Raw genomic sequence first — 19,036 nt, forward strand, 5'->3', positions numbered from 1 at the left:
AGAAAAATGTCAAAAAAAATTCAACAGGAGGCAACTGCTGAAATACTGACAGTAGCCTTTTTTCCATCTAGCAAATTCAGAAACTGCGGAGAGAGCTTGTTGCATCACAAGAAAAAGTTGCTACCCTTACCTCTCAACTTTCAGCAAATGTAAGTATTTATGCTCCTGATGAAAATCACTATCAAATAGGTTAATACCTTCTATTCAATTCAGGTACCTAGATGTGTTCTAGGTTACTTTTACTATTTATTTATCTTGTTGTTTTTAAAATGAATTATTTCATTCAGCATCTACATCACCTTACCTTTAGGCCGAAAAAATCTTATGATCAAACACAGTGGATATGGAAATGAATGTTCTGAAAAGGATAGTGGTTGTGATTTCTTTTTTTTTCTGATATCTGTCCCTTAAGATGGAATTTGAAGTGTTGGATTTAGTGTCTGGCAATTTTAATTGGATTCTCCACAAGTAAGAGTGACAGATTCATGCTTCGTGACAGAAGGATCAATCTGTTCTATTTATGTTGTTAAAAATCATTTGGAAATGTATAGGGATGGGCTCACTATGGACCAGGATAAATAAAATGCTGTAGCTTAACAGTAACATGAAATACTCTGTTCCATTACATGTCATCCAAACTATCAAGACTAAAGCTTATTGCAGATATTGAGCCATAGTAAAAGTTATGTCGGTGTTGTTGGTATTAGACTTCCAACATCAATATGTTACTGCACTTTTTAAGCTGAAAAGAAACGTTTCTTTTCTGACGTATAACATGATACAAGCACCAAAAAATAGCAGTTAATATTTGAACTGTAAATTACTGGATTTCCTTAAAATCTCAATTTAATATTGTATCTTTATGCTTCAAAGCTGTCAACAAGTTGCATAAACGTACTTCAGAAACTGTCTTTTTCCATTGCCAGGGTGAGCATTTGATAGAATCAAAAAATCATAGAATCATAGCATGGTTTGTGTTGGAAGTGGAAGGGACATTAAAAATCATCAGTTCTGATCACTCTGTTATGGGCAGGGATGCCACCCACCAGATCAGGCTGCCCAGGATCCCATCCAATCTAGTCTTAAATACCTCTGTGGATGGGGCATCCATAACTTCTTCAGGCAGCCTGTGCCAGTGCCTCACCTCCCTCTGAATAAAAAAAATTCTTTCTAATATCTAACCCAAATATTCCCTCTTTATGTTTAAAGCCATTTCCCCTTGTCCTATCACTATCAGACCATGTAAAAAGTCAGTCTCCCTCCTGTTTATAAACTCCTGTAAAGTACTGGAAGGCTGCAGTGAGGTCTCCCTTGGAAACTTCTCTTCTCCAATCTAAACAACCCCAGCTCCCTTAACCTTTCTTCATAGGAGAGGTGCTCCAGCATTCTGATCATCCTCGTGGTCTTCCTTTGGACTCACTCCAGCAGCTCCACATCCTTCCTGTACTGAGGGCCCCAGATCTGGATACTGTACTCTGGATGGGGCCTTACAAGGGCAGAGTAGAGAGGGACAATCACTTCCCTCTCCCTGCTGGCCACCTCTTTTGATGAAGCCCAGGATACTGTTGGCCTTCTGGGCTGCAGGAGCACACTGCTGTCTCGTGTCCAGCTTTTTGGCCGCTAGGAGGAAAACCCTGAAGTAAGGAGATGCAGCCAATGAAAGGGCATGAATTGAAGATTTTGATAGAATTTATTATAGTTAAATTTCACAAAGATAAGCGCAGAAAAATGCAGATGATATTACCAGATAGTTACTGAACGATCTGTTATATAGTGATTTTGAAATGCAATTCAGGATATATATTAGGGAATTTATAGCCAGTGTGCCCACCCAGTTTAGTGGGGTTCTTTCTCTTGTGTATTTTAGAAGAAAAATGTTGATCTTCATCTCTGCCAGGTCGGGCAATTCTTCATCTGCCTAAGAACAACAAACTAAAGCCAACACCAGGAGATCTGAAGAGCCATACCAACATGGCTTGTGTAGTTGCATTAGCTAACAAGACTGTTGCTCTCAGCAGGGCACTTTTCTTTCCATCAGGAATGTGGGGCTGCAGCAGCTCTCCTTGTGGTGGTGAGCCGTGGGGAAGCAGGCTGTGGTGGGCCTGTGCTGAGGTCCTCTCCCCCATCTGGGCAGGTAAAGGAGCCCCTCTGATGGTAACTCAGGAATCTTGGTACTGTACCTCAGTCCACTGTGTGAACAAAAAGCAGGTTGCACTTCATATAATCACAGAATCAGCAAGGTTGGAAAAGACCACCAAGATCCTCTCATCCAACCATTCACACACCACCAATATTTCCCCACTAAACCAGACCGTTAGTACAACATCTAAACGTTTCTTGAACGTCTCCAGGGATGGTGACTCAGCCATCTCCCTGGGCAGCCCATTCCAGTGCCTGACCACTCCTTCTGAGAATAAATTTTTCTTGATATCCAGCCTGAACTTCCTCTGGCACAGCTTGAGGCCATTACCTCTCATTCTACCACTGTTACCTGGGAGAAGAGGCTGACACTCATCTCGCCATAGCCTCCTTTCAGGCAGTTGTAGAGGGTGATAAGGTCTCCCCTGAGCCTCCTCTTCTCCAGACTGAACAGTTCCCGTTCCCTCAGCCACTCCCCGTAAGACTTGTGCTCCAGACCCCTCACCAGCTTTGTTGCCCTTCTCTGGACATGCTCCGGGGCCTCGATGTCTTTCTTGCAGTGAGGGGCTCAAAACTGAACACAGAACTCAAGATGTGGCCTCACCAGAGCTGAGTACAGAGGGACAATCACCTCCCTGCTCCTGCTGGCTATACTATTTCTGTTACGAATCAGGATATCATTGGCCTTGGCCAGCTGGGCACATTGCTAGCTCATGTTTAGCCGAGCATCGACCAAAACCCCCAGGTCCATTTCTTCCACTCAGTCTTCCAGCCACTCTGTCCCAAGCAGACTTCTCTTAGTCTTGAACAGAAAGCAGCAGCAGATTCCTTCTTGCTGATTTGTTGAAAGAGGAGTTGAAAGATCACTTTATTTAGGCTCTGTCCTCTCCCAGTTGCCCCAGTAATGCTGTAGCCCTTGATACTGCAGCAAGTGCGGCAGAGTCAGAGGACATTCCCTGTGCAGCTGAGCTACTGCAGCCAATTTTCTGTTGATTTTGTCCAGTTGTGTCCAGTCTCCCCAGTATTAGTTATAAGTGATTACCTATAACTCAGGCCCGTATTCCTCTGTGTGGAATACCATGGAAATACCGTAGTTTCTAATAACATTTCATATTGTGGGTGAGTTTTTCAAGGTCGTTCAAAGTTACTATTCAGTTTGGTCCGTATTTCAGAGAAACTTAGTCAAGCTAGAAACAATAGAACAATAGTTATATTTTGGCCTTTTTTCTTTTTTTTTCCCGAACTAATACTGCTGCATGGGTGAAAAATGAGATGGGCTTGATCTTTTAAGTGGGATTGCGGTCCCATATCCTGCCTTTGGACTTCCCAACACATAATAGTATTGCCCATAGTTTTTCTACCAATTTAAATGGAAAAGTAACATTTTCAACAGAACATCTGTCCAGAAGTATCACTTTTGTCAACCTGCATGTGTTTGTGTGCATGTATATGCGTGCATGCATATGTTATATAGAGATTAATTTAATCATGTTCTCTGAATATGTCATCCAACTTCTAATCCACATCTATGGGGACAGTCCTTAAACTCTGAACCCATAGGCAGCTCTAAAGCTGATCCTCTTAGCACATGGGGTTTTTAAACAGTACTGGAGAAGTCTCTCTGTCTTTCAAATCCCAAACATGTGAAATTTCCATCAAAACTGAACTTTTCAGGAGTGAGAAACTTTCAGTCTTCAGATTCTCCAGGCATGAAAAAGGGATACAGACACCTTCACAAAGAAAACATTCTTTAAAGAAGAGTACATGTTACTAGATACTATATGTAATTTTGGGGAGGATGCAGTCATGAGATGCATCCTTTACATAACCAAAAATTGAAAAGCTTTTCACAGTAAGCCTAGTTCTGAGTTTTTCCTCTGCTATTTCTGGTACAGATGATACAGAGCATTAAAAAGAACACTTCCAAAGAAGTCCAAAGGATCAAAGGAAACTCTTGAAATATGTGTTAGCAGTAATTCTCAGTCCTTTGAGCACTTTATGTCAGTAAATTCTATGAAGTGTTAATTAAATATCAGCAATAAAATCCAGCATGAAAACAGAATGTATATGCAACCTTTTTATTGTGTTATGTCCTATGAAATTTAGTCTAATTACAGAATTGATGTTTAAAAGAAAGTAATTATACACTTTTCATAAAATCTTGTGAGAGTAACTAATAATAATAAAATCAAATAAATAAATATCTGATTTAATATGGCAAACATGAAAAACCCAGGTGAGCTTCTAATTTTCGTGAGCTTATTCTGTCTAAGCAAGTTTTTTATAAAATAAATCTGTTCTAATAACATATCATTTATCTCCTAATCTAAGAGGCATACTTTGTCATGACAATCTCTGACATTTAGAAGAGAAATCATCTTAATCAAAAAAGTTTTTTTTATCCTCAGTGAAGAAAGCAAAAACATGTTTTATTAGTGGATAATACTATTGTAACCCTTATTTTGAGACATATTTGTGCTTCAATAGGAAAAAACCTGAACGAACAGTAAGTATTTGAAAAAAAATATTCAAGCTATCTTTTCTGCGGCTAGATCCATCTCTTGCAAACAGAGAAGTATACAAGCAAGGTATATATTGAAGTACCTTTGCTGAACAGAAAGTTACTCAGTCATTTCTGATATCTTTGATATAAATGCAGTCATCTCAGCCTTAATCCCAAACTCCCCCAAATTTCCATACTTTCAGTGTCTGAAAATATGCTGCACTTTTTTTCCTCACTGTGGTCTGGGGAAGGAAATAATAACAAAATGTCATCTTACTTCTCATGTCATTTCAGGCTGGAATTTTCTGTTATCCTTTCCCTTTGTAGATCTGAGCAAAAAAAAAGAATCTTTCAGTCATTTCATAACCATGCTACTTGTGTCATTTTTCCCTTGCTTTGCTATAAAAGATACTTCATAGTGCAAGTGTCATTAAAAGACCATCAGGATGAATTTTGATTTGTTTGTTCAAGCCTTTTCTTCATGTGTTATTTTATATCAGAACCTGACCATTTGGAAATTAAAGCATTTCTTAGGCATTTGGAAACCTCTGCTGAGGCTTTTCTTACTCGTTTTCATTTATTATTCAGGCACTGTTGGACTCGAGTACTGTGCTTGATTTCAGCAGTTTATTTCATTTGATTAACCCCAAAGTGTTTTGCCTGCATGTGATTAAATGCATGCAGGGCCCAGCTGTTATTTGGATGCTTAATTTACTTTTTTTTTTAATATATATATTGTTTTTTCCCTGATGTCTCTTTCAATGTTGCTGAAGGGCAAATCTCAGTGCTAATTAAGAAAGGGCTGTTTTCGATGCTGAAAGTGTCCAGCCAGTGGACTTCCTATGTGACTGACAAGGGCTCGGATTCCAGTGAGCAGCTTGTTCGGAGGGCCTTTGGTCATTGCTTTATACTGTATGAAACTGAAGGATGTGTGCTTACCCATTGTAGTAGACCCTGGATGGCACTGGAAAGTGGAGGGAGTTCGCTGGCTAATGCTTGTTTGGCCAACCCAGCACCACTGTCCTGCAACCAAACAGGAAGATAATAGCCAGTGGTGAAGGAAAAAGGTCAACAGATGTATAGTCACTGCTTGCAGTCAGTCAGACCCCTCCTGGCCTCTCGCATCTTCTCCCATTCAGCTTTGCCAGGTGGGAGGATATTTATTTATCTTTGTTTTATAAACCTGGACACAGCAGGTCAAATGGGAAAGTGCATCAGCAGTCTTTGAATATGCCAGTAGTATGTTCAAGATGGGCTGTACACCTAAGAGCTGAGGTATTTGGGGTTTCGGAAATGTTTAATATCAAATCTGTCATCTTCACACTGAAGCATATATCTCCTTGAGCATGTATCTCTTTGACTGTTTCCAATGGGAATTTCAGATATTAGCAGAAGTCAAAATTAGTTGATATATGGTGGATCTAGAGATTAAGAGCTGCATATTGTTTGTGTATCTAAGATGTATATCATAATAAAGATGGACACATTTTGCTGGCAACATACTTCCAGTAGTGCCAAGTTTCATAGCTGATTCCACCCTATCTCCTAGTACAAGCGGTGTTTTCTGTTGTGAAGATATATTAATTTTCTTAGCAATGGATGTGCATTTAGTCTGCAGACTGTCTTATATGGTATTACATGGGGCAGCTGCTGTATCTTACACAGAGTTTTCTGAGTTAGGAGAGATTGGCTGTAACTTATGAAAAGAAATCTACTTTTAAATATTTTTTGCTAGAATGAAAGAATGGATCTTTTTGGAAAAAGTAAACCATCTTCAGATTCGAAGGATTCAGATTCAGAGAAATTTAGTAAAATTCAGTAAGAATTACTTACTGTATTAATAAGCATAAAAGGAATATGTAATTTGAACTTTTGATTTCTCATGGCCATTCTGAATTTTTTGCTTTTCAGTCTTTAAATGCAAAGTCTGAACTTAAATATGAATATAAACATGCACATCTTTTACATACAACCATATTCATATATGTAAGTATACTGGGGATTCTTTTGTTATGTAGTATTTCTTTTGAGAAAAATCTGAGTAAGAATTCAACAAACAGGTATCTCCTGGACTGCTGAATAAATAAATATTTGCTGCTGTGGGGAAAGATAGCACAGTTTATTACAAAATTGACACCTTGTATTTCATAGGACAGTGTTCTTTTGTAATAAACATTTTAAGGAATGAGCAATGTGATTGAAGGTTTTTTCATGACTAATTTTGAGTTGATGGGGCTTTGAATTAACCTTCTTTATTATTAGCAAATCCAGCCCTGATAGTCTCAAATGACCTGGGAAAGATCCATTATTATCTTAATCCAATTACATTTAGGATGCAAAAATCACGGTGTGCTACCTCAAGGTAATATACACTATCACCAGGTAAATTTTAGTAAGAATTCATAATTGTGACATGGCTGTCATTCTCTAAAGACTGTCAGACAATAACTTAATAGTTTCATTGACCTTTAATGACATTTTCAGTTATGTTCTTTAGTTCATTGTACTTTACCCATGTAAAATATAAGCTGAAATTGTGTCTATGGAATAGGAAATTACTTTGCACAAGCATGCATGATTAGGTACCAAAGAACTGCAGTTATCCCAATACAATTGTGAGAAATCAGCAATAGCAATGCATAATGAAGCAAATGATTTCTCTCTTCAAACCCTAAATACCCATTTTTATTTCCACAGTAAAAAGACCCATGGGCCATCAGCAGAACCACAGATTTTGTAATGAGGCAGTGAACAGGGAGCCCCATTAGCTTCCTGTTAAACACATGTAGAAAAGGCATATTTGGCTGTAGCTCTGTTTTAGTGCATCTCCTTTGTCTCTGTGCTCTGGGACATTGGTCATCGTGTTCAGAATTAAAACCATCAGGAATTAAGATCCTTTGTGGATCTTTTTTAACATACCACCAATTTTTCAAGTAAAAAACAAGTTTAAAAACTACTGACTTTTTATCTTCTCAGAGTAACAGAGGGGAAATCACCAGAGGCTGCAGGCTCCAAGCTATGGATTTCAGATTTGTATTTGACACATATGCCAAGTTCAATTTATTTTAAAATATAATTTCAACTATATAGACAAAGCTAGGTACGTTAAAAGAAGAATCTGCACAATTACTAGATAATCCCTAAGAAACTGCATATGTACCTAGTCTCATTCCTATCAAAAGTTACTCCCTATCCTTTACCAAAAAATTATCCCTAAGGCATACTCAAATATGTACAAAGGTGGTTTGACCATCCTACATATAAATATTTAAATGCCTTGTTTGCCAATAATATGTTTTACAGGGATTATCTCCTTGTAGTAAAGAGTGTGCAAGATACTGAAATCTCCGTTGCAATCAAAAATAATTTACAAAGCACAAAAGCCAATTACCAGCATAACAGTTCTGAAGTAGAGACACAGAAGTGGGCCACTGTTTTCTATATGATAATAACTTTTTATTCTGGGAATAGTATACAGAGCAAGGTGGCAAAAAGCTCTTTACCTTCTCCTGAAGTGTATAATGATCCTCTTTGGACTATGTCTTTTTCTGTACATACCTGAGACTGTACTACCAACTTTGTTTAACCAATGTTAGCAATGCCTACAGAAGCATGCCAATCTCTAATGGGAAAATTTGCTAAGCAAAGCTTAAGTCTGTTGCTATATTAAAAGAAAGGAATTGTCATACTTTCGGAGCAAAGGTGCTCAGATAATCCATTTGTGCATATAAATTAGCTGTTTGTGAGTTATCTTCGTAAGTGTATTATAGTACCTGTGTTAGAAAACTTCACTTATTATCATTCTAGAGACAGAAAAGTGAAAATAAGTATTTCCTTGTGCTTTAACTATTTGGTATTGTGAGAAGAGATTTGATTTTATGGGATTTCATGAAAAGTAAATTCTCACTTTCCCTTTACTGTAAAAGATGGATTATCTTGTTGATTTCTTTATGACCACTTGCTCTTTTTTGCCTATGAAGCTCAATGCAAATAGCAAGTACTAAAGAAGTGATGTATTGTGTGGACACAGATATAGGGTGAATGATGTTAGAAATAGAATGAAGCTTTATGTTATTATGTTATTAAATCTTTGATTCAGTTTCAATGTACTGCTCTTTGAAAAGTAGGAGTTATGGTTTCCACAATTGTCTTTGGGATGCCTTTTTGCACTTATGTGTATAAATATCCTATTTATATTTTATATAGGCTGTATATTACTTTCATACATACAAACACACTCACATACATATTTATATAAAATCAAGGTAAGAGAAATAGATCAAGCAATGACCTTTTGTACAAAAAAAAAAAAAAACTACGATATTTGTGATTCTGAGGATTCCACTGGAATGTTTTATTTTGGAGCCTAGAACTTTCCTTTTAAGATAGAACGCTTGAATTCCTCTGTTGAAGTGTTTGGTAATTGAAAAAAATCACTTGTGGACTTCTATTTGGAGCAGACTTCTTCTGGTCAATATATCAGTAAACTCCAGGCAGGACATTGAATCTATAATTCATTGCAGGCAGAGGTACCTAAGCTAAACTCCTCGGGAATTAGAGAAGCCCCAGGAATGCTGGGCTCACTTGGCTGCTTCACATAGCCAATTTGGTTCAGTCTGAGTTTAAAATTAATACAAGAGGTTTGGAGAAGATAAGCTTGGAGGGGAAAGAGTATTAAAAAAAAAAAAAAAGAAATGGATCTGGGAGAAAGGCCAAATTGGGAGTGCTGAGTTTTATGAAGTCCAAGGATTGTTTGTCCAGCCAAAATGTATAGAGCATCCCACAATTTCTTGCAAGCTTTACAGTGCATTTAAGACTCATTGCCACAACTAATGATGTCTTCTGTTTCTTTCACAGGCTCACCTAGTAGCAGCTTTCGAAAAAAGCTTGGGAAATATGACTGGCCGTTTGCAAAGTCTTACAATGACAGCTGAACAAAAGGTACATTTACAAGAGAAGATGCTGTAATGAGGAATGAAGTCAGCAGATTATTTGTACAGTTATTATTGTTACAGTTTTGTTTAAAAAACACTGAAAGGAAACAGGAACACAGGAACAGCTGTGGCAATAAGGCAGACAGATATTTCTTTAATGGCCATTGTGATCAAATCTTCATAAAGCTCCAGGACAATTAAACTCTGCACATCAGGGTTATCCAGAAAATATCACAGAATAGCTTGAAGATAAAATCTTTGCTTCCAGATTTTAATTAAATGTATGCATTTCTAGGTTTAATTCATACTGAAAGATCCTGTAACAAAGACCAGTCATAGCCCAGCCTAACAACTTTGTCAGAATGACAGCAGTATGGGAAGGACTCTAGGCAGAGAAAAATGCCTCCATTCATTGTTAATGCAGGTTGGGTATCCTGTTCCTATATATAAAGTTTTGGTTTTCCCTGTTCTGTTGTGACTGTTGGGGAAGAAATAAGAACCTGGTAGCTAATAAATTTAATGTGAGGCTTTGTCCCCAGCTGAAGACTGGGAGGGTGCTTAGCACCTTCCAGGATTGAGCTTTTGTAACCATTTTCTGCCCTTAGTAGATTTGAACAGTATCCTATAAAAGAAGGAGCCTCAGTGAGCCAAGCTCTGAAAGAAGCTGTGTATCAGTGAGCTGTTTCTCGCCACTAGAATCAGTGTACTTATGTATAAAAATAAAATGTTGTACTCCAATTGAGAACCAACAGATGAAACACTGCCAGATGAATTGTGAAGTGGATAGAAATTATTGATATTGCTTGCTTTTTTTTAAAGCAAAATTATTAAATAAACAAATAAAAAGATTTATTTAAAAATTAAATTTTTACAAAGTATAATTTCCCTCAAAGATTTTCTTTCCAGAAGAGATTAAATACTGACATTGAAACAAATCATCTCTTAAGCAAGCTTATTCCCCCAAAGATTTGGAACATGCCTTTTCCCTTTTTTTCTTTTCTCTACGGTTGAGATTAAATTCCTTTAATCTTCATTACATAAATAAGGGCTGGAAGGAGAGGTTTAACACATCAGTAGAGAAAGCTTTTTTTTTTTTTAATTAAAGTTGACTCTGCATTCCAGTACAGGACTTCCTGCACTGAAGTAGAATAATTTCACTTTAAATTACAAGACAGTCACTGTTTAACAGATTTTTTTGTGTAATTGAATTATTTTTTAATTTTTTAATTTTATTGCAAAGTACACAAATTTAGATTGAGTTTCAGCTATTAAAGATTAGCCTCCCATTCTAAAAGATGTAATCCAAATGGTTTTATTGCCTCTTGGGAATAACATTTTTGTCTTTTTCTTCACTTTGTAAAGAGTATTCAACCAACATCCCTTTTAGATCAAATTTTATAGATCAAAAAAGGTTTTCTCCTTAGAGATAACATGACCACATTGCATAGAAAAAATACACAATTGTATGTTAGTTTAGTTTAATATCTTTGGAGAGAAAATACAAATTCTGCTTGAAATTTGTGTCATCCTTGTGTTCATCCAGGTAGTCTTAAGTTTGATCATTCTTATCATGTCACTTTTCTTGGCTAAGATAAATATTGTTCTTCTCCCACGTATCTCCAGCTCTCTTTGTTCTTCCCATAGGAATCTGAGCTTATAGAGCTACGGGAAACCATTGAAATGCTGAAAGCCCAGAATTCTGCTGCACAAGCTGCTATTCAAGGAGCCCTGAATGGCCCTGATCACACCCACAAAGGTATGCTTTTGTCACTATTAAAACAAATACAGAGTTTCTTCTCAGAAAAGAAATAAAAGGCTGAGTCACTACTTTTCTGCTGTTTTGGGGGCTCTGTTGCAAAGGCAAGCGCATTCTGAAGTGCGTGGTAGGCACATTAGTGGTATTTCCATGGCTGGAAACCTTGCCTGTATCTCCTCTTTGCTGAAGAGTTCTGGAAGCCTTGTCTTCTCAGAACTGGGTGGCCAGTCGTGATCTGCCAAGAAATGTCAAGAGTGAAACATGTTGCTGCAGTTGTATATTGAAGTACTCCCAAGACACTAGTGAAATCTTAAGGCAAATCGTGGTTATACCTTGGAAATCCAGCATAACATGTAGGTCTGCAAGTTGTTATAATCATTAAGAGACAGACTGACAACAGCTGGTCTATCACTTCACAAGATGCCAAATCAGTGCAGGAAAGCAGGCATTTTAAATTCCAGATTCTGAATTAATTTGTCACACGGTTTGGCAGACGTTATGTGATAAATATATACTTCAGAGGTGTGCACTGATGAGCAATAGCAAAGTAATAATTGAAGAAAAAAATAATAGCAGAATTCATTTTTGAGAGTGCCATTGATCTTTCCTTAAAGAGGTCATTATTTAGATGTCTGTCCTGAGGTCATTTCATTGTATGAAGTGCAAGTTAGCAAAGCTAACTTCTTGGAAGTAAAAAATAACCTAAAAAGTAATATCCTTTGGTATTAGTGAGTGTGTTCTGCAAGAATATATTCCAGCGATTAAATTATACTTATTAGAGACTTTTAAGAAATTGAAACTCTAAAGCCTCACCCATCATTTTAGTAATCTCCAATTATTACTCTGTTTCATTTGTTTTAAATGAACCTGCCTGCTTATTTCTATGATGGTATATTAGAAGGTATAATCTGAATTCTGATTAGGCCAGCTACAAGTCATATAGTGCCTATAATGCTCAGACTAAAAAAAAATAAAAATCCTATTGCATATTTGATAACTCAAGTAATCCATCTGTAGCAAAAACTGCTTTGCTACGAAGTTACACCTGCATTGATTGCTGTTCATGGTCATTGCCATCATCCTTCCCATCCACAGAAGCACGTACATGTTCTGAATACATCCCCATTGACTCCCATTTGGTTTCTCACAGATTGCAGTAGGTTGGATACAAGCCGCAGTAAGAATCAATGTCATTTATGTGCATTTAGGCTTCAGTTGAGGAGGGTAGTGCTGTATAAATACAAGAAAAAATATTATCTTGAAATAGAGTCTGTGTCACCTAGACAGATGGCTTTCAGTGTATTTCCTTTTTTTTTTTTTTAGATTTACGTATTAGACGGCAACATTCTTCAGAAAGTGTTTCTAGCATCAACAGTGCAACAAGCCACTCGAGCATTGGCAGTGGTAATGATGCTGACTCCAAAAAAAAGAAAAAGAAAAACTGGGTAAGTGCTCAACAGGTCTAAACCTATCTTTTATCTACTTATGTCATTTCCTAGTGGCTGTGTAGCATACTTGGCCCATTTTGTCTACAGTTTTCATGTTGGGCCAGACAGATGCAAAGCAATTCAAGTGTGATACATACTGTGATACTACTAGCAAACTAAAAATTGTTGAATACTAATGGGGAATTATTTGCATAACTCAGGATAATTTTAAGAAATATATTAATAATAAAAAGTGGAAATGACCTTAAAATATGTTGTGACCTAAAATACCTATGGACCATGCTGAAATCCCACTTAATTTTTCCTCAGTAAGAGTTTGATTCAAAAGCTTGACTCAAATATATTATCCAGCTATGAAGGGAGTTGAAGTCTGTTAAGAATTATCATGTAAAATCAGTATGATGTTTAAAGAAAGTAAGATGCTTCCCCAGAGGAGCACATAAATACCACATGGTACTAAGGATTTAATCAAATATTTTCAATTAACAATCAGAAAATATGTTTTTGTTGCTCTAAAAGTATTACCTGCGTAAACATTTGTTTTAAAATACTGATCAGCCTTCATTCCCTTGATTTGTAATTCCACACTCTTTCATGTTTCTGCAAGGTGAACTCTAGAGGAAGTGAGGTGAATATGTACCATGGAAAATTTGGCATGCATCTATAAAGAACCCTATCTTGGCATGATTGCTATTTATTTTGGCAGTAGGCTTTTATACCTTCTAAAAACAGATTATCTTGTTTGTCTTCTCAGTTTCTCTTTATTCATTTTAATCTCAAAGTTTAGATTCTAGAAAGGGGGAGTGTAGCCAAAATCCATTTCTTTCTTGTTAGATTTCATGAACTGAAAAATAGAAAAATGCTTAAGCAATGTTTCTCTGGTCAGTGGTCACACTCCCCAATTACATCATGAAAATAAAATGTTTGAGTGCCTCTATTTTTTTTGCAGAGGTTTGTCGTTGAGTTTTATACAATTTTATCAGAACAACATTCTGAAAATAAATAAGTAACATATTTCTCCTAAGATGATCGACTTCTGTATTTAGACAAAGGTATCAAAGAATGGGCTAGTTAAAATTCAGTGCAAACAAAACTGTTCTCATCTTGGCTCCTGAAATAAATGGCTCTTTGGCTATCCTGTCCCTTTTCAATATCAGCAAAGCTTCTAGAGAAAAAAAGCAATGCTTATATATTCAGAGATCTTACTATTCTAAAGGAAACAGCAGCACAAAGTAGATACTTTTCAGCTAACATTCTTCTCCGCAGTTCAACAAAGCAATTCTTATGTCCCAGATTAAGTCCTCTCGCTTGTGATCCAAATCATAGCATTGGAACAGTTTGGCCATTCAAATTTTTAACAGAAAAGTCAATTGGCAAACCCAATAAATTGGACTTGTCGTTTGATTTCAGCATTTAGTAACACCAGGTTCTGCCTGTACCTAGATGTGAAGTGGTTATTTAAAGCCATCCCTAGAGGGGAATGCCATGGGAATGGGATTCCTCTGGAGTCTACTGGCTTTAAATGAGCACCCCTCTCTCCCAGAGCTGCACCACTCAGTCCTGCATCTTTTCCAAAGACTTACATTTGCGCTGTGCTGGATTAATAAATGAAAAACAAACACTGTATCATGTTTTTAGAGATACCGTGTTGCATATGTTAATACCTTGCTTCTGTATACTGACCTCAGGCAGTGGCTAGGACGGCATCTGCAAACTAACTCTTCAAAACATGACCTGCATGCAGATTGCTGGGATGACGGAAATAATCTTGCTCTGTGTTTATTTTCCAGCTAAGAAGCTCTTTCAAACAGGCCTTTGGAAAGAAGAAGTCCACCAAGCCTCCCTCCTCACATTCTGACATCGAAGAGCAGACAGACTCCTCTCTTCCTTCATCACCCAAATTGCCCCACAGCTCAGGAGAGTGTGGAGCAACATCAATGAAACCATCACAATCAGCTTCTGCGTAAGTCTCTCCCTCAACAAACCTTTCTTCCCAAATGGGATGAACTATGATGAAGACTTCAAAGTGGCCAGCTGCAAATCAGAAGCCATTGCCAACTGCCATGATCTTTTAAACAGTTACTTCATCCATTTGCTAGGTTCTCTCCATTTACACACTTACTTTCCAGCAGATTTTTCTTAAAATATTCTCTCTTCCTTTCACAGCTTTTATCCAAAATTGTCTAGCAGTACAAATCTCTTTACAAATAAGTGCCCCAAAAGGTTATGTTGTGCTCTTCCTACACCATAAACAACTTGATCGTATCTATATAGTAAAGGCCAAACACTGCAGTTGCCTTCCTTCACAGTATACTAAAAAAAATCATTTTATTTTCCTGACAGCCTTGAATTTTTTCAGTATGTTTGTTCTTTCTGTTCTTGTTTTCTCTACTATACAACTAGTAATTTATATCTTTTTTTTTAATCAATTTCCCCCACTTTCTCAGCTTGAAATTTTTTTGCAGGACTTTACTTTTTAATTTTATTCAGATCAACATCTTTACTCTGTCAGGCTGAGAACAAGTCATCAATCAAAAGAAACCATCTCATTTCTTCATTATGAAATCTTTGCGTTCTTGTTTTTGTTTTCAATGCATTCTTACAGAATTCTCAGTTCCCATTCATATTCTCCTACCTGTTGTGTTTTTTTTTCCTAAATCCTTTAAATTCGTTCCTAATTTTTTTCCAATGTGGGTAAATCAGCCTCTTTGAACAGTCTCTCAGGCATATACAACTGCTATCAACTTTCCTTTTCTTGTTCTGAGAATAATCTGTTCAGAACTACTCTTCCTTAGAGCATGCAGGGAATTCTCTTCTTGTGACTAATTGCTGAAGTTTAGAGTTTCCCTGTGTTAGGTATGCACCTTTTTATGATCAACTTTTGATAACTCTAAGGATTTTTATTACTAGATTTAGGAGCAAATATTTGCATGAAAGAAACTGCTCCACAATAAATGTTTTTCATTTCACACATTCCATGCAGCCTATTAAAGAGTAACTCATCTAGATGTTGAGTTTTATTGGGCATTTTTTATGAAGCTCACACTTTTGTGGTTTCAGGTATATGTGTATTTTTGGGGAACAATTTCTACATGTTTGGTACCCTTCAGTCTGATTTGCTATCAACTTTAAAATCACTAGTAAAAACCTTAATAGAAAGTGCTTGAAGTTAAACAGAACACTATTCTTCAACAAAATTATCTATTTATGATTCACAGACCTGCTTTCATAACCTTTTTTTTTTCTTCCAACTGTGTCTCTTTGACTTGCTGTCTAGATGTCCTGGTCACTTGGATTTATCAAGAGCAATACTACATGTCTAACTTTTCATCCCAAGTTCTTCCCACGGTTATTTCGTTTCTGAGCCTTGACTTCCTAAACTCTGCCTAGTTCATGGCCTTCTAGTTCTTCCTCTGTAACATTTCTGAACATCGATCTTTCGGATCAGTTTTTAATTATTGTGAGCTTTCTACAAAAGATGTAATACATTCATTTTTTTTTACATGAAATGTATTTCTTTAGATTAATTTATTGTTCTGTTATATTGATAATGTTACTTTCTTTGCTAGAATGTTTTCCGTTGCACAATTATAATTTTATTGTCTTTCATAATTGTCCACAGTCTCTGTTTAAAGATCACGACATAGTTCCCATCACCCAAAATAACCTAATGATTTAACAGCCGTGAAACTGTCAAAGGAGAGAAAACTTAAAGTTATTTATAAGCATTTTGAACCTTTTCCTGCAGATCAGAATTCTGACCTTTCTGTGACTGCTTGGGACTGCTGATTTTCCTTTTTTTTTTTTTTTTCCTTTTGATGAAGCCTGACCATCTTATTGAATTTTATAGATGTAGGAGCTGAGTGTTGAAGAACTGCAAAAAAAAAAAAAAAAAAAAATTGTTTCATACTTTCTGCTTCCATTCTGCTAACAGTCTAGACAGCATCTTCCTGTTTTTTTTAGAACCACAGCCAGGCTTTCTGATTAGCTTTTATTTACTTTGAAGATGTCTTGTCAAGGTGTTTTTTTTCTACTCCTTCTCATAACGTACTGAAAAAAGCCCAAAAGAAAATAGTGAAAAAATATTTATGTGACTTCCCAGCTGTCAAAGTTATTGTATGAGCTAAAATATGCATTTAAATAAAATTTCATTTCTTATTTTGTTAGTGTAGGTATGGGCACTTCAAACCAAGAATTGTGTCATAATATTTGGGGAAAAAAAAACCTAGTATATGCTTTTTTTCATTCTTGCTCCCATTTAAAATATCTATGCATGTTGTGAATAATATTCTTCCTTTTTCTTATTCAGTTTGCTGTATTTTTTATTTCCAATGAACTTCAGCATCTTCCATTTGCTTATAGTTTCTTTACATTTTTTCTTGGCCTGAGTCTCTTGTTCTAAAACATTGACTTTACTTTCTTCCAATTGCATCTGTCCAATGCGTGTGTGTGCAGGTCCTCTCTAGGCTGGGCACGAAAGAAAAGGCAAAATGGTCACGTGGTCTACAAGCATAGATCCCGGTAAAACTGAGTGTGGGGCATGGATGTGTGTACCCAGCTGCCGACCTGAAAAATGCTGCATCTTCTCTTCCAAAATGCATTTGCATGCATTCCGGCAATTAAATTTGACCTCTGTTTCTTGTTTGTAGTATTAGTAGTAATAATTACAATAATAATAATAATACTTATCGTCATAAAATGTGTTTCATATTTAAATTGTTCTGCAAATATTAACTATTTACAGTGTCAGTAATAAGAAATGAATAACGTTTGGTGAACTGGCTGAAAATATTGCACAGGGTAATAATGGATCCAAAATTCAGTGTTTTATTTTGTACTGGTTCTGTTATGCAGCAGACCTGGGTCTGATAGACACACAGATGCAAAACAATCTGAAACAAGATTTGAAGAGTTGCTGAATGCCTCAGCCAGTCATGTTTTTATCTTTTCTCATAATATAATGGTTTCTTCCCTTAAAATTAATACTTACAAAAAAGTAATCATGTAATGACTACTTTTAATCCTGTATTCAAGGGAAAAAAAGCTATTTAAGAAAAAACACCTTTTAATTTAGGCACTGTATGTTTCCAAAACCATAGGAAAGTGGATAAATTAAAACCAATGTGGATCAAAATCTTCTAGATCACGAACCAGTGTCTGTTCAAAACAGAAAAAACTGTTTGTGCCTAAAAGATAAACAATGTCAGTAGCACAGTTTGACCAGCATACTTCAGTTCTTACTATTACTACTTAGAAAAATCATAACCTTCGCACCGAAGAAAGGATGCAGAAATAAAATCAAGTTAAAGCACATGGGTGATGCACAGCCAAAAAGAGATTTCTGAAAAGTTTTTAACAACTTTTTTTTTTTTTTACTATAGTGATCTAACTAAAATAGAAAGGTATAAAGCAAGCTGATCATTTCATCTGGAGGTTTTTTCCTTTTTTAATTTGCAATTTAAGCCTTTTCATGTTTCTTTGATAAGATTCTTTCTTCACTCATAGGGTTTCACCAGCAGCAAGCATTTTCTGTACTTTGATGTTTAGTAATGGTACTGCTTTGGGGAGAGAATCTTCCTTTAATCTCTGGCCTGTCACCTGCTCCTTTTTAGGATCTGTGAGTGCACAGAGGCAGAGGCTGAAATTATTCTTCAGCTAAAGAGTGAGTTGAGGGAGAAAGAGCTAAAATTAACGGACATTCGTCTTGAAGCCCTCAGCTCTGCACATCATCTGGATCAGATTCGGGAGGCCATGAACCGCATGCAGGTCAGTGCAGTAGCTAAAGTGATGACAGGGCTGCACACTGAAAGTATGCTTGGTGCATTTCTTTCACTTTGTTTCAGGTACGTGTTGATATGCAGCAAACTACTGGATTTACAGTGCTTCCAAAGGATGAGTATAATGTGTTCATCTTATAATGATAATAACCCTAGCATTTATATTAACAGCTAAAATGTCTAAGAGAGGTGGAAAAAGATAAAATCTGTCATCTAAACCCTCTATCTGGTGAAAGACAAGCAGATCAAGAAGTGATTTCTATAGATCTTTAAATGTTTCAGCCATGGGGCAATATGTGCATATTCTCTCTTCATGTCTAATTCCTAACCTAGTCATGGCTTGCAGAAGCAAACTATATAAAATTGAACTAAATTATTGTATCCAGGATCACTCAGTTTTCACTACTATTTCTTGTAATATTGTTCCAAATATTTCCTGAACACATTTTACTATTTTAGAAGACTTTTCCTTTCATGTC

The 19,036-nt window shown here is 36.5% G+C and overlaps 1 protein-coding gene across 8 annotated transcripts in view; it reads left to right on the forward strand.

Annotated features, from left to right (window-relative positions):
- The window catches only part of NAV3 (neuron navigator 3), a 265,107-nt gene that overhangs the window by 226,605 nt on the left and 19,466 nt on the right, over window positions 1-19,036 (forward strand). For all 8 annotated transcript variants that reach the window (XM_021385228.1, XM_021385230.1, XM_021385232.1 and 5 more), the window contains 6 exons: window positions 72-149; window positions 9,500-9,583; window positions 11,221-11,332; window positions 12,656-12,777; window positions 14,571-14,743; window positions 18,393-18,546. In XM_021385228.1, the coding sequence (XP_021240903.1) occupies window positions 72-149; window positions 9,500-9,583; window positions 11,221-11,332; window positions 12,656-12,777; window positions 14,571-14,743; window positions 18,393-18,546 (723 nt within the window). The remainder of the gene's footprint in view (window positions 1-71; window positions 150-9,499; window positions 9,584-11,220; window positions 11,333-12,655; window positions 12,778-14,570; window positions 14,744-18,392; window positions 18,547-19,036) is intronic.

Source organism: Numida meleagris, chromosome 1 (genome assembly GCF_002078875.1).
Source record: "Numida meleagris isolate 19003 breed g44 Domestic line chromosome 1, NumMel1.0, whole genome shotgun sequence".
NCBI lineage: Eukaryota > Metazoa > Chordata > Aves > Galliformes > Numididae > Numida > Numida meleagris.